This window comes from Lathyrus oleraceus, chromosome 3 (assembly GCF_024323335.1).
Source record: "Lathyrus oleraceus cultivar Zhongwan6 chromosome 3, CAAS_Psat_ZW6_1.0, whole genome shotgun sequence".
Lineage (NCBI taxonomy): Eukaryota > Viridiplantae > Streptophyta > Magnoliopsida > Fabales > Fabaceae > Lathyrus > Lathyrus oleraceus.
This window is the reverse complement of record NC_066581.1, coordinates 534,717,115-534,731,340: the sequence shown is the minus strand read 5'-3', so window position 1 is coordinate 534,731,340 and position 14,226 is coordinate 534,717,115. Positions and strand designations below refer to the sequence as shown.

The 14,226-nt window shown below is 29.6% G+C and overlaps 2 protein-coding genes across 2 annotated transcripts; one reads left to right on the top strand and one right to left on the bottom strand.

The window, feature by feature from the left end:
- Window positions 1–3,860: 3,860 nt before the first annotated feature.
- LOC127130450 (protein HEADING DATE 3A) lies at window positions 3,861–7,028 on the bottom strand. The gene is made up of 4 exons (XM_051059456.1): window positions 6,795–7,028; window positions 6,650–6,711; window positions 4,506–4,546; window positions 3,861–4,422 (listed from the first exon to the last, which is right to left on the bottom strand). The coding sequence occupies exons 1-4, from the start codon at window positions 6,996–6,998 to the stop codon at window positions 4,193–4,195; spliced, it is 537 nt and encodes a 178-aa protein (XP_050915413.1). The 5' UTR covers window positions 6,999–7,028; the 3' UTR covers window positions 3,861–4,192.
- Window positions 7,029–10,280: 3,252 nt separating this feature from the next.
- Window positions 10,281–13,595, top strand: LOC127132017 (UTP--glucose-1-phosphate uridylyltransferase). Its single transcript, XM_051060878.1, has 8 exons — window positions 10,281–10,374; window positions 10,488–10,534; window positions 10,623–10,688; window positions 10,817–10,849; window positions 11,771–11,823; window positions 11,908–11,983; window positions 12,130–12,175; window positions 13,555–13,595. Exons 2-8 carry the CDS (start codon window positions 10,529–10,531, stop codon window positions 13,593–13,595), a joined length of 321 nt encoding a protein of 106 aa, XP_050916835.1. The 5' UTR covers window positions 10,281–10,374; window positions 10,488–10,528.
- Window positions 13,596–14,226: the final 631 nt, after the last annotated feature.

Below are 14,226 nucleotides of genomic sequence, written 5' to 3'. Positions count from 1 at the left end.
AAGAGACGATGGTGGTGACTCAGGGAAGAAATTTGAGAAAATAACTAGAAATGGGAACCACCAGATAAGAGAGAACACTTAAATGCATGCATGGAGAAAATATATATGAATATGAAATACAACTAGAATGACATAAATTAAGTTGATGTACTCAAAGCTGTATGAACAAAACTAAGCTTTAGGTATATAATTTATTTAGTGTACCCATTGAACAAGCTTCATTCATGGAGTTTTGAATGCAGTGAGATGTTTTTTTTTATTAAAAGCAAATATATTATATAAATTAAACATGCACTAAAGGCCAATAGAGTACAAGGCGATGATGTGAAGGCACAAGAGGTCCGAAACACCAACAAGAATAAAAATGAAATAACAAATACGAGATAAAAACCAACCACTGAAACAAAGAAATAACAACCCTCCACAACTCAAACAAACAAAAAACAACTAGAAAAAGAGAGGCAGAGCTAGAGCTCCCCAACCATATGGGCCAACACAAGCGAACACCAATCACCAAAAGAGCACCAAGAACACACCATACGGAGGTCACACACACTCCAACTGCTATCGACACACATGTAAGATAGGATTCTCGAGCTAAATTGAGAAAGTACAAGAGTCACCCATAGACCTACTAAGATACCATTTCCCAATCAAGAAGAAGCTCATGTCTTCCACGTCTTTCGAAGTTCCTATTTTACCAGAGAACATTATATCCACTACAAGAAAAAGTGTTTTTAGGTAGGGGTTAAACCTCTCACTAATGCAAAAACTCCATCACAAAACAAAAATTTGTGAGAGGATATGACCCCTAGCTAAATAGGGCATCGCAAATAAATAGCTAGGGGATAAGCCCCTCAAAAAACCGACTAGGACATAAACCCCTCTCTAAATGTAACTCATAAATTTCAGTCTGCTGCACTGCAGACGTAGGAGCAGACTAGTGGCACAAACGTGTCAGTATTTTGCTAGGGGATAAACCCCTAGCAAATGCATCTATGTTTTACTTTTTGTGAGGGGAAAAATCCCTAGCTCAGTATGTTAGACATTTGCTTGGGGCTAAGCCCCTAGCAAATGCATATACGCTTTGGAATTTGTGAGGTGATTAACCACTCGCAAATTGCTAATTAAGTTGTGTGGGGATTAGCCCCTAGCTAATGTTTATAATAACATATAAAAATATTATAATTATATTATTTTAAATATAATAATATAATTATAATAAAATACCAACAATATAGTACCATTAATTAAAATAAAATACTATTAATATAATTATAATACCATTAATACCATTATATACCATTAGTACAATTAAATATACACTTACAAATATCTTTTATCTCTCAATTTTTTGAAAAGAGAGATAAATAAAAACATTGTATAATATGAAAATAAAACATTATTTTCTTATAATATTATTTATCAAATAATACATAATATTTCTAGAAAAAAATTAAGTGTTATGTTTATTAACATAATACTAAAATATATTATTAAATATAAATTAATATATATTATTTTTTATATTGTTATTTTTATTTTGAAAATATTATTTATAATACTTTAAAAGGTATTATTTCAAAATAATAAATTTAAGTATTATTTCATAAATAATATATAAAAGCAGTATGTTATATAATACATAAATAATATCTTATTTCTAAAATAATATTAACATGATATACAATACATAATATATAATATATTACTAATTAATAAGTAATACTAAATAATATTTAATATATAAAATTATTATGTTATATAAAAATAGTAAGTTATAAAAGCAATATAAATAAATATATAAAAATAGTATGATATATAATACTAAATAATACTAAACAAATATATAAAAAGCAGTATGTAACACATAAATAAAATATTATTTATAAAATAATATTACCATAATTCATAATATACTATTTCTATCAACAATTAATAAATATTAACAAATATCAACTAATATTCAACCAATACCAATAAATAACAAATTTTTTGATTTTAAAAAATAGAGAAGAAATATGAACCTTGGATGCAAAATTAAACAATTCTAAACCTTTAATTTTATTTTTCTTACAAAAGTGTAAACCTTTATAAAACAAATGAAAAATGAAGAAAATAAAATAAATTAGGGATTTCATATATTTTGAAAATCAGAAGAAAAAAAAGAAAAAAAAAGAAAAAGATACAAAATTACCTTTCAAAAGATAAGTTTGTTGAAGATTTTTCAATGGAAAATCCGAGTTCGATGGTGGAAGAGTGAGGTTAATGGAGTGAATTTGAGAGAAAATGAAAAATCAGAGAACGAGAAATAAATGGTCTGAAGTAGTGAATGCGAAAATGGAAAGTGTGGTGCAAATATATGTAAACATTTTGTGAGGGGTTCCTCACACCAATTAAACAGTCATAATTAGCTAGGGGCATCCCCTTACAAATTGCAATTACTTTATTAAAGCGGCTGACAGGCTGACAAACGCTCAGGTGATGGGACCGTGCACGAAGAATATATGGCTAGGGGGCGCCCCTCGCAAACGTAATGGGAATATTTAGCTAAGGGGTGCCCCTCGCAAATGTAATAGAAATATTTAGCTAGGGGGTGCTCCTCACAAATGTTATCACATCTATTAAAGTGATTGACACGAGGTAGGTGTGATGGGACAAATGGCAGGTCTCAAAATCTATGTGGGGTTGCCCCTCACAAAATCTACTGAATCTATTTGCTAGGGGTGTCCCCTCGCAAATGGTCAATTTCAAAATTCAAAATCTCCCTCCTTAATATTTGCGAGGGGTTGCCCTACACCATTTTCTTTATTAATTTTTTTAAAATTTTTTTATGCATTGCAAGGGAATAAACCTCAAGTAATGTAGAAATTTAGTGAGGGTTTTTCACCTCGCAAATGCCCTTGGCTAATCATACAATTTCTTGTAGTGATTATTCCATGATTTTCAATTTCACCATATCACAACAATACCAAATCATAAGAAAACCCCCAATCCTAGTCAACCCACTAGGGAGATAGAAAATTTAAAACAAAGTAATTGAATCTCTCGGTAAAACCATAACCCACCCCAACCATCTAAAAATCCTATACAAAACTGAAACCACCATCTCACAAGTCACAAAAAGACGAGAGGATGTCTTAGTAGCTATCGAACAAAAAGGACAAAGAATACTCCCAAAGGAGTTTCCACGAGAAAACACAAACTTTAGAGGGGGGCAGGCTGCTCCAAACTAAGTGAAGAGCTTGATCCATAGGCGATTCATGCAAATCACTAGGAATCTTTTGATATAGAAGAAAACTGTAAACAAATGACACAAAATAAATAGCATCTTTAGAATGACGCAACCACCACTTATTAGGCTGAATCGATGGGATACACTTGTTGATCACCAAGAGAAGATCGGAAATCAACTCCTGCTCATGCTAAAAAATACGCGATCTTTTCTACTTGAGATCCCAAACTCAGGTCTGACACTCCCACCTACAAACCTCCCCCACAAAGTAAGATTTATGCTTAGAGATAGAGAAAAGCCTAAGAAACCTAATACTTATTAGAGGAATAACTCCCAACAAAGGGTCATTCCAAAAACAAGTGAGAACACTTGATCAAACTTTCTTAACAAACCCGTCACGAAACCAATCAAATGAATCATCCAAATTAGTCCGAGGAGGGACATCCCTCTCCACCAAGATTATTCAGATTAAAGAGTGCAGCGATATAATTTTAATATTGATTTATTATCATTCATATGCATTCATCTCTTCCCTGTTTTCATTATTTTGCCAATAAACAAAAATTATGAATTAATGCAGCTTATGTACATGTTTAAACTCTTTTAACAAAAAACAAATTCTAGCTTTCAAATAGTCACTAAATATGTATTGTTGAAAGATCATTACATTACTAAACACTTGGATCCACACTTTTTTCTAAAGAGCCTAGCGGCAAAAATTAAACACTCCATTACATTACTAAATATTTATTCTTCAAAGATCATTACATTACTAATAAAGGGAAAGTTTCTTAGATCATCCAATATCCCTACAGTTTCTTACTATCCAAGCTGTACTTACGGGACATCATTATTTCTATTATAATAATGATTATTTTTTAAGCTTAATTTAACATATCCACTCTTATTTACTATCTATATATTAAGGTGCATGGATATGTTTAGACTATTATTGCATTAAGTGATCATTCTCCTTCCACCAGAACCATTCTCTCTTTGACAGTTGAAGTAGAGAGCAGCAACAGGTGAACCAAGGTTATAAACTTCTGCAAAATCTCTAGTAATGAAATTCTGTCGCCAACCAGGTGGTAATATAGTGTGTCTACAAGGTTGTTGAAACAGCACAAAAATCATACGATGAATTCCTGATGCTGGCCTTGGACTTTCATAGCTCACTATCTCTTGCCCTACAATTACAAAATTATATTATTTTTGAAGTTGAAATTCAAATTTGAAGGAGTTTTCTTATATTTAAAAATTGTGCACATACCAAATGCTGTCCCGGTAGTCGCTGGAATATTGGTTACCATCCTAATAAAGAATCCAATGAATAAAAAAAGAGAAGTTAGAATGAAACTAAATTCAGCCAAACAAATTTTTTGGAAATAAGATTTGTATTTTAGTCCTATAAAATCATCTCAGCTGATAATTATACCGAGACATCAAATACTGAAATGCAAGTTCGAATTCCATAACTGAAACTTCAGTCACTAAGCTATTTAAAAAAATTGTCTATGTTATAAATGGTTTTAGAGATATTAATTTGGTGGATTCTATATATTTATTTTTTTAAATTCTGTTTTTTGGTGAATTACATTTTAATAACTTTTGGAGATATGATGTGCATGTTATAAAAAATTCTAGAGCAATTATTTTGGTGAATTAAATTTTAATAGTTTTTGGAGATAAGATGTGCAGGTTTAATAGTCTTAGAGCTTTGTTTTAGTGAATTAAATTTTAAATTTCTAAATTTTAAAAAAAATCTATACTAAGCTAATATTAGTTGTAAATGTGGCATAAATAATTTTGGACATAGTTCAAATTTTATTATATGAAGAATTTTTAAAATAGATATATTTTATTAACTATTATATCAAAACTAAATCAAGATATTATAAATATGATATAAAAAATAAAAAATAAAGTTACTTTTTATGTTCTAACTCTATTCAATTTGAATCTTAAATTTTTCATTTTAATTATTTCAATTATGAAGTTTCATCTTGAATGTTTTAAAAAATTTAGGCATGACTCTCTATTATTTGATTTTTAAGTCGGTACCTATATTTTTGTTTTAAAAATTGCTTCTATAAATTTATAAAAATTATAAGGTATTTAAAATTTTACAAAAACTTCAAACATCGGTCCTTATAAATTTCTTTAAAATTATAAATTTGTTCCTTATATATTTTCAAAATTTTCAAATTGGCAGTTAAGTTTTTTTTTTAAATTTTAAATTCGAATTTGTCACTATTTTGAAATTTTCCCCTCCAATTTTTAAAATATAATAAAAATAGTCCAGTATAATTTAAGAATGGCGAATTTTATTAATCTATCAAACAAAACTTAAAAATGGAAGGAGTTCAATTGAAACATTCAAATTTTTTGAATTGTGAATTTTCTTAAAATTTTCAATTTAATCATCCAAAATTCCTCTTAGTACCTTTTCAATACCTTTTTCTTATAGATTGTATATTTTAAAACTTTCTTATTAATTTTTGTTTTTGTTTCAATTTTTTTTAATCATATAGAAACAATTTTTACATAAGATATTTATTTAATGCATTCATAATTAAATTATTTTCATAAACACAAACTTAAAATATATAACATAATTCATGCATCAATATGAACAAAAATTGAACAAAGTAAAACCAAGAAATTATATTTAATATATCTAAAGTTGAAACAAAATTAAACTATGATTGTGGCAAATTTCAAGATCATTCTTTTTATTAAATATAAATAAATAAATATATAATAAATATGAGTGGATTGATGAATTTTATGAGTAGTTAATTGATCAAATTCATTAAATAATAATTATAAACAAAAATATTTCATTAATTCAGTTGATGAAAAAAATTATTGAATAAACAAAGTCCACCACTTTTTTTTAGTAATTTAAAATTATTTGAAACTCCATAAATAATTTCAAATGAGGAAGTTTTGAAAATTTTAATATTGTTTAGATAATATAATATTTTATTTTTGATTTTATGTATGATCATCTTATCTGTTAAATCATTTATATACTATGAAAATAATTAAAAGTATGAATAGTGCAACTTATTATTCAAAATTAATTATAAAATGTAATAATTCATTTCAAAATTATTTTCTAAATAGAAAATCAAAAACTATATAGAATTAAACAAAAAGTAAAAAAAAAAAAGAACGGAGAGCGAAAATCATCAAAAGAAAAGAGCAAAAATGAAACAACAACAAAAGAACAAAATGAAACAACAACATAAGAAAAGAGCGAAAATAAAATAAAATAACAACAAACCAACCAGAACAACTATAAAAAATCACTCCTAAAATTAAAGGATCTACACTAATATTAATATATATAATCATTGTGTAAAGAAACGAGACAAATAATATTGTCCATATGGGTAATTTCCCACTTACCAATAGAGGTATTCCCTCATATTAGGATCACAAGGGCTTGGTGCATCAGGGTTCACCATCACCTGCAAAGTTCCACAAACTCAACAACCCTAGAAACAAAACCTTAAATATTAAAAGAATTAATGTAAAGATTATGTTTACCAACCAGAGTGTAAAGAGTCCTGAAGTCATTTCCACCAACTTGAACTCTTGGTGGATTCACTATTTGAGAAGGTTTGAGCTCACCACTGTTGATCACTTCTTTGTTATTTTCATAAACAACTCTTAGAGATACTGAATTTATGAATGGATCTAAAACATCTCCAATTACATTACCAACAACAAGAGGATTCGATGATTTCATACGCATGATTAATATTGTTTATATGCTTTGATGATTCTGCTCATTGCCTCTACTATGCTCATGCTTTTATATGTGCTGTGGCTTTCCTTTTCTTGAGGTGTTCACTTGTCATCAATAGATTCTTGTGTCTTTTGTCCTATTTTAATTATCTTCTTCTTAAGTTTTTTTTATATTAAAAAAGGATGTGTGTGTGGAGCATCTCTTCTTTATATATATATATATATATATATATATATATATATATATATATATATATATATATATATATATATATATATATATATATATATATATATATATATATATATATATATATATATATATATATATATATATATATATATATATATATATAAAGCCACTCAATTACCTCCATTTAAATTTTTTCAAATTTTACCAAACAAATATTTAAATTAGATTTTTTATTGATTAGACCAATTATACAATTTTTAATTAATTAACAATTTGTAAAATAACTTCTAAGAACCATATATAAATTTTTTTAATGAAAAAAGAGAAAATATTTATTAATTAAGTGAATCTAATAATTCTTTTTAATATAGGTGAATGAGGTAACTCAACACTTGTATATGCTATTTGAGTTAAATGACAATCAACAGTTAGTTTATAATTTAATATTTAACGATAATATTTGTTTATATTTATGTATTAATGTTAAAAATTTGTTGATACTTATACATTAATATTAAAAAAGAAAAATAGGATAATTTAATTAGTTTAAACTATAAATATTCAGAATTGATTTAGGGTTCATTTCACGACAATAATATATATTTTTTTATTTTTATAATATATTAATTTTGATTAATTATTGATACTTATAAATCAATTTTTTTAAGTTATAGTTTGAACTCAAAATTTACCTTTCAAACAATTTTATATGTCTCAACTCAAACATTTGAACTATGATTCAGAAATCTTTTTTCTACTATGTTTTTCCCTATGTTACAAAATACATTTGTAAGGTAAAAAAATATCTTTATATAAACTTTTTCAATACTCTATTTTTAATTAATGTGAAATTTTTCCAATAACCCCATCACGCCTAGCACTCTTTAGATATGGTGTGTATATTAATAATGGGTGAACCATAATTCAATCGATATACTTTAATATCATATTAGAATTTGGATTAATAATGGGTGAACCAAAATTCAATCGATATACTTTAATATCATATTAGAATTTGATTTAACTCATCCTTATAAAACCAATTTATAAGGTGATGGTAACCTCTATATAATCCTTTTCGATGCTCTATCTTGACTTGGGATTTTCTTAATACTATGCATAAATTTATATCCAATGTAGTTGAAGTCTACAATTTTGAACTTCCATTTACCTTCGTATGTAAAATAGATTGAAACACAAAGAAACCTAGTTTGATCCTTGGCCACAAAAAAGATACTCTCTCAATCTTTTACTCTTTCGTAGGCACTACAAGCTCAAAACAAAATATAATTTATGGTCAGCATGCAAGGAATATAAAAATAGAACAGTATATACATTAGAATAAAGGGAACACTTGGATTCCCTCACCACTCACTACATACACTTGGCTATCTACACGTTTAGTTTTTGATTTGATCTTCAACCATAGAATTCGTTATGAGAGAGATAATTATTGTCTCATCTCTTACACTTCACTTTAGAATTTATGGTGTAAGAAAGAAATGAAAAAGAAAAAGAAAGAGAAAGGCATGGGAGCATATGGCTAACATGTGATGAAAAAGAATGATAGATTAATATACGAACAAAACAAAAACAAAAATGTAATAGACATGTTTGGTTTTGTTTTCAAGGGAAAGAAAATTTGATCAATTAAATTTTTTAGTTTAATAAAAAAAATATAACCTTATAAGATCTGGTTTAGTTTGATTCAATAGAATTATAAATTATTATATTTTAATTTAATATTTTTAACATTGAAAATTTATGCTATTAAAATAAGTACTAAAATTATGTTCGATGTATACTACAATAAGAAGACGTAACAACAAAAATCAATAAGCAAAAATAATTAACACAACTTATTGTTAACATAATTATGTGGAAAGTCATCTATGTCTGAAGAAGAATAGCATAATGAAAGAAAATTAACTATCCCTTATGTCTCAAATTATAAGTCACTTTACCCCCAAAAAAAAGTTATCCTAAATTATAAGTCACTTTATAATTCCAATGCAACATTAATGACATTTTTTTTTCAATATACCCTTTATCATTTATTACTACTTCATATTCTAATTCTATAAATTTAACTTTCATCTATAATAAATGAATGTCAATATTGTAAAGTCATGCATAATTTCTCTTTTCCATTAAAACATTGATTATGTTTCTTAATTCACTTGAAAAATTCAAAATGTCTTATAATTTGGGACGGAAAGAGTAATTAATAGTCAATAATACACGACAATCTCATAAGAACTCTCATAGTTTAATGCCTTTTTCCTATTACTATCTGTGAACTTTAATCCAAACTTCCCTTGAATTTGATATCCCTCTCACTTTTACTCAAACACTCTCCCAAGCGTTTGTACAATTACGTAAATATATGGAGTGATAAATCAAAATTACAAACAAATAATCTATTATTCTAACTTATGATAGATATATGTTGGTAGGATTTTAGAACTATATAATGTGCCACTACGCCAAAAACTGGAATAGACAGCGCACCTTAGAGGGCGCTTTATTACAAAAGCGCACTCTAAAGTGAAGCGAAAAAATAAGGAGCGAACAACTGGAATAGACAGCGCACTTTAGAGGGCGCTTTTGTAATAAAGCGCCCTTTAAGGTGAAGCGAAAAAATAAGGAGGAGATAGAGGGACAACAATACAGGGCGCTTTTTAGAAAGCGCCCTCTAAGGTTACCCTTAGAGGGCGCTTTTAAAAAAACGCTCTATAAGTCCATGTGCATTTCCAGTTTATAAAGCGCTTTTGGAAAGCCTTAGAGAGCGCTTTCATAAGCGCCCTCTTAGGCCCCCTTTAGAGGGCGCTTTTTTTCCACAAACGTCCTCTAAGGTCCCCTTTAGTAAACATTAAAATTATAACATACTGCGCGTTTTGTTATTTCACTCTCTGTTATTTTCGTTCTTTTTCACGTTAGGGTTCTCACTGCTACGATTTTCGCTACTTCTAAGGCGTTCTCCTTCCACCTCTGTTAGATCTACGACGTTTCCTCCTTCTATTAATTCGTTGTTAGCTGTTCGATTTTGACACCATAGGTATTTTTCTAATCTTCATATGGGTCTTTTATAATTAATGCATCACTATCTTTTCTTTTTTTACTCTCTTACAGGGTAAGGAGTATGTGTTCGTTGCCAATTCAGATAACTTGGGTGCCCTAGTTGATTTGAGTATCCTTCCTTATGTTTTAGTTTCTATTACATTTTGGTTGTATTGCTTGTTTGTTATTTATACATGCAAAGGGTATCTCAAGTACAGCGGTATCCTTGACTGGTTAATCAAGAAATCTTAAATCATTTGATCCAGAACAAGAATGAATACTGTATGGAGGTAAATAAAGATAGATGTTATCAAGAAACTTCCATTTAGATTTAGACCTACATAATATTGATTTTTTTTCTTGGTGCTTGTAATACAGGTGACTCCCAAGACATTGGCTGATGTGAAGGGTGGCACTCTTATTTCTTATGAAGGAAGGGTTCAGGCACGTATCTGTTGCTCAATTCATTTCTTCTCAACCAAAATTTATTTGATTAAGTCAGTAAACTTATGATCAATTAGAATCTTAAGGTATTGATGCTAAGTGACATTATCTTTGATTGTTTAATGCAGCTCCTGGAAATTGCCCAAGTCCCAGATGAACATGTAAGCCACTAAATCTGTCTTGTATTCATTCTTAGATCATCTCCCTTTCCCAAGTGTAGGCACTAGGTAATTGTTTTTGTAAATTATAAAGCATAAGGATCTTGGTTAACTATGCGGGTTTTTATGACTAAGAAGGAAATGACTCGTCTGCTTTTAAATAGCTATATTTGGTTGGCTGTCAAGGACCTTTAAGTTGAATTGGTGCTAACAAGTTATTAAATACTTGTTTGACCGTAAAGCTCATGGCTAGGCAAAACCAGTTATTAATAATAGATCAGGAAAGTTAAAAGACTCACTGCTGTCATTTTGAATAAAATAACACTATTTATTTAATGGAAATTTTGAAGGTCGGAAATCATATATTCAACATAAGGAACTATGGAGAGTTATGAAGCATCATTTATTCACTAAACCCTTTTACACTGTCAGCTCTTGTTTTGATAATAGCTCCTATGTTGAGAAAACAAAAAGCCTATTGAATTGAACGAGACTTGGCGACATCTTATGAACTATAATCATGAATTGTCAATATTCTATTTTAAAGTTTTATCCACCGTTGACATTAATGATGACTCCTTAATTAGGATTTAGAGTGACAACTGGGAAGTGAGTGATATGATGTTCAAACACATATTTGCAATTTTTTTGGGGTTTATTTTTTACCATAAGAAGTAATAAAGTGGATCTTTATCATAATATTGTTAACAAAATCTACCCTACCCTCTCCATTTCCTCTCAGTTTACCATCCTCAAATTGATGCTCACTTGATAAAAGTGTGCAACACTTTTTTGACCATGATATTCTCATATTTGATCATAATTTATGGTAGCTGTAACATTCTTGTAAATTATGATGGCAAGTTATTGGCAAAGATGTTGAGAATTTTTTAGCTTGATCAATCAATGCCTGTTTTCTTGCAGGTCAGTGAATTTAAGTCGATAGAGAAGTTCAAAATTTTCAATACAAATAACTTGTAAGTTTTGTTAGTTTGCTCCCTGATTGTTATAGATTATATTCGCATTTGGCGTGCTTACTATTGACAACATATGATTTACAGATGGGTGAACTTAAAAGCAATTAAAAGGCTTGTTGAGGCTGATGCTCTGAAGATGGAGATTATTCCCAATCCTAAGGTTAATATCGGTCATTTTCAATAGACAGGCAATAGCTCATCTTTTCCGTTTGTTTTATTTTCTTTTATAGGGTTGCTATAGCGTTGGCTAGTCGCCCGACTCTTTGACATTAAGATCTAAATTGCTGACAAAATTTGTGAATTTAGGAAGTTGATGGAGTAAAAGTTGATCTGAAGTTAAAGTTCCAGAAGGGTACTCTTCAGATATTAGAAGACTTGTGTCTATGAAAGACCTCAAGTTAAAGAGTTTAAAGACCCATGATTATATAAGGGGATTACGCAGCAAATCGAGTCAGTTGCATAAAAAAAAAGGTATAAACACAATTATATGATATTTATGCATAGAAAATGTTAATTCTTGATCTTATACTTCACCTAACTAATTTTATGATATTTTAGGTTCATGCTATTGATATTGAACAAAAAGAGGTTGTTGCTAAGAATACTGCGGCTAGCAAAAAAAACATACATCTCAGAGATGCTTTTGCTACTTAGTTTTATTTCTTTTTAAGTTATGAATTGGTTGTATATTTAGAATCTTTAGAAGTTAAACGATTATATATCAGTGGATTGTTGTATATGTATGGATTGTTGTATATAAGGCTTGTTGAATGCAATGTGTGAAAAAGGGCTTCAAATTATACAGTTTTAGGTGTACTGCTTCAATATACAGGTTGTCTAAAATAAATAAAAAAATATAGCGCTTTTAAAATTTTTTTTTTAAATAACCACCCACTTTAGAGGGCGCTTTCCAAAATAAGCGCCCTCTAAACCCTTTAAATTTCCACTTTAGAGGGCGCTTTCCAGTAAAAGCGCCCTCTAAACCCTTAAAAGTTTCCACTTTAGAGGGCGCTTTCCAGTAAAAGCGCCCTCTAAACCCTTAAAAGTTTCCACTTTAGAGGGCACTTTCTTTAAAAAGCGCCCTCTAAGGTGGCCCTTAAAGGGCTTAAAGAGCCATTTTAGAGAGCGCTTTCACCAGGAAAAAAAGCGCTGTCTTTACCTATGCCAGCGCCAGATTAGAGGGCGCTTTAAAGCGCTGTTATAGGCCAAAAAAAGCGCCCTCTTTTCCCTTATTTGGCGTAGTGTGCAGGTATACACAATCTATAGTAGCAAGTGATGAAAAGTAAGAGTATCGTTCCCGCAGGAAGTGTAATAACTTAGATTGATTTGCACTAATAATTTTTGTGAATGAGCATGAGAAAAAATTAACAATAATGGTTGTTTGTCATAATTTTAATGATAATTAGAATTTTAAGAGAATAATTTACTTAGAAAAAGTTATGTTATAATGAGAAGCATGTTGAACAATGATCTATTTAATAAATCTTTTCTAATGTGAGTGTATGATACGATATATCGTGACAAGTAAGGTCAGAAAGTGATCTAAATGTGTATTCCTACAACATCAATACATATGCAAAGTAAGGGACAAATTCTTAAGCCTCAAATAAACTTCAATGCATGTCGTAGTTTAATCTGAGTTCCCCAATGATCGTAGTTATTTATACCTAAAGTAGTTATTCTAGTGAATATGCATATACTACTATTTTTCATTGTGAGTGATATTGGAAGGTGGGAAGAAAAGGCGGTTTCCTTGGATCCTGGATGGATGAGATATTTCTTCATTCGCGAAAAGCCCTTGGCTTCAGATTTTTTTTTCCGATCCTTTAAGATTTTCAGTTGAAGATACAAACAGGTGGGTGTGGAGACATTCTAGAGATGTCATGTTCTTCGTTGCATCTGTTTATCAAATCTTGGAAGTTGAGGTGTTTAGATGGTTAGGGGTTCATGTGCCTCTACCTAGGAAGTTGAGGTGTCTTTTTGAGTTCGTTCAATCTTTAGGAATGAGGTAGAAGCCTAGTGGTGGTTTATTATGATCTGGCATGCAGTGTTTGGTCCATCTAGTTAGTGAGGAATGATAAGCTTTTTTCTAGTTTGCTATCAAATGTGAAAAAGTTGGACAATAAAAGAATTTATTTGGATTGGACTTGGTTCCATAATAGGTAAACCGTTAACTCTCGCTAATTCTCTGTTTGGCTTCATAACCTTATCTAGTGTCTCAACAAATAGCGGCTCGAGTGGTCTGACCTGCTCACTTTGGTGTTAATGGTTTTGGTCTTGATGTGAAGCTACTGGTCTGTTGATGATGGATCTAGTTATAAGAGATCTACTTCATTCTTTTGTTGGATGCTGTATTTGGTTCTTGTGTGATCGGTTATGTTACCACTGTCTGGTGTTTGGGCG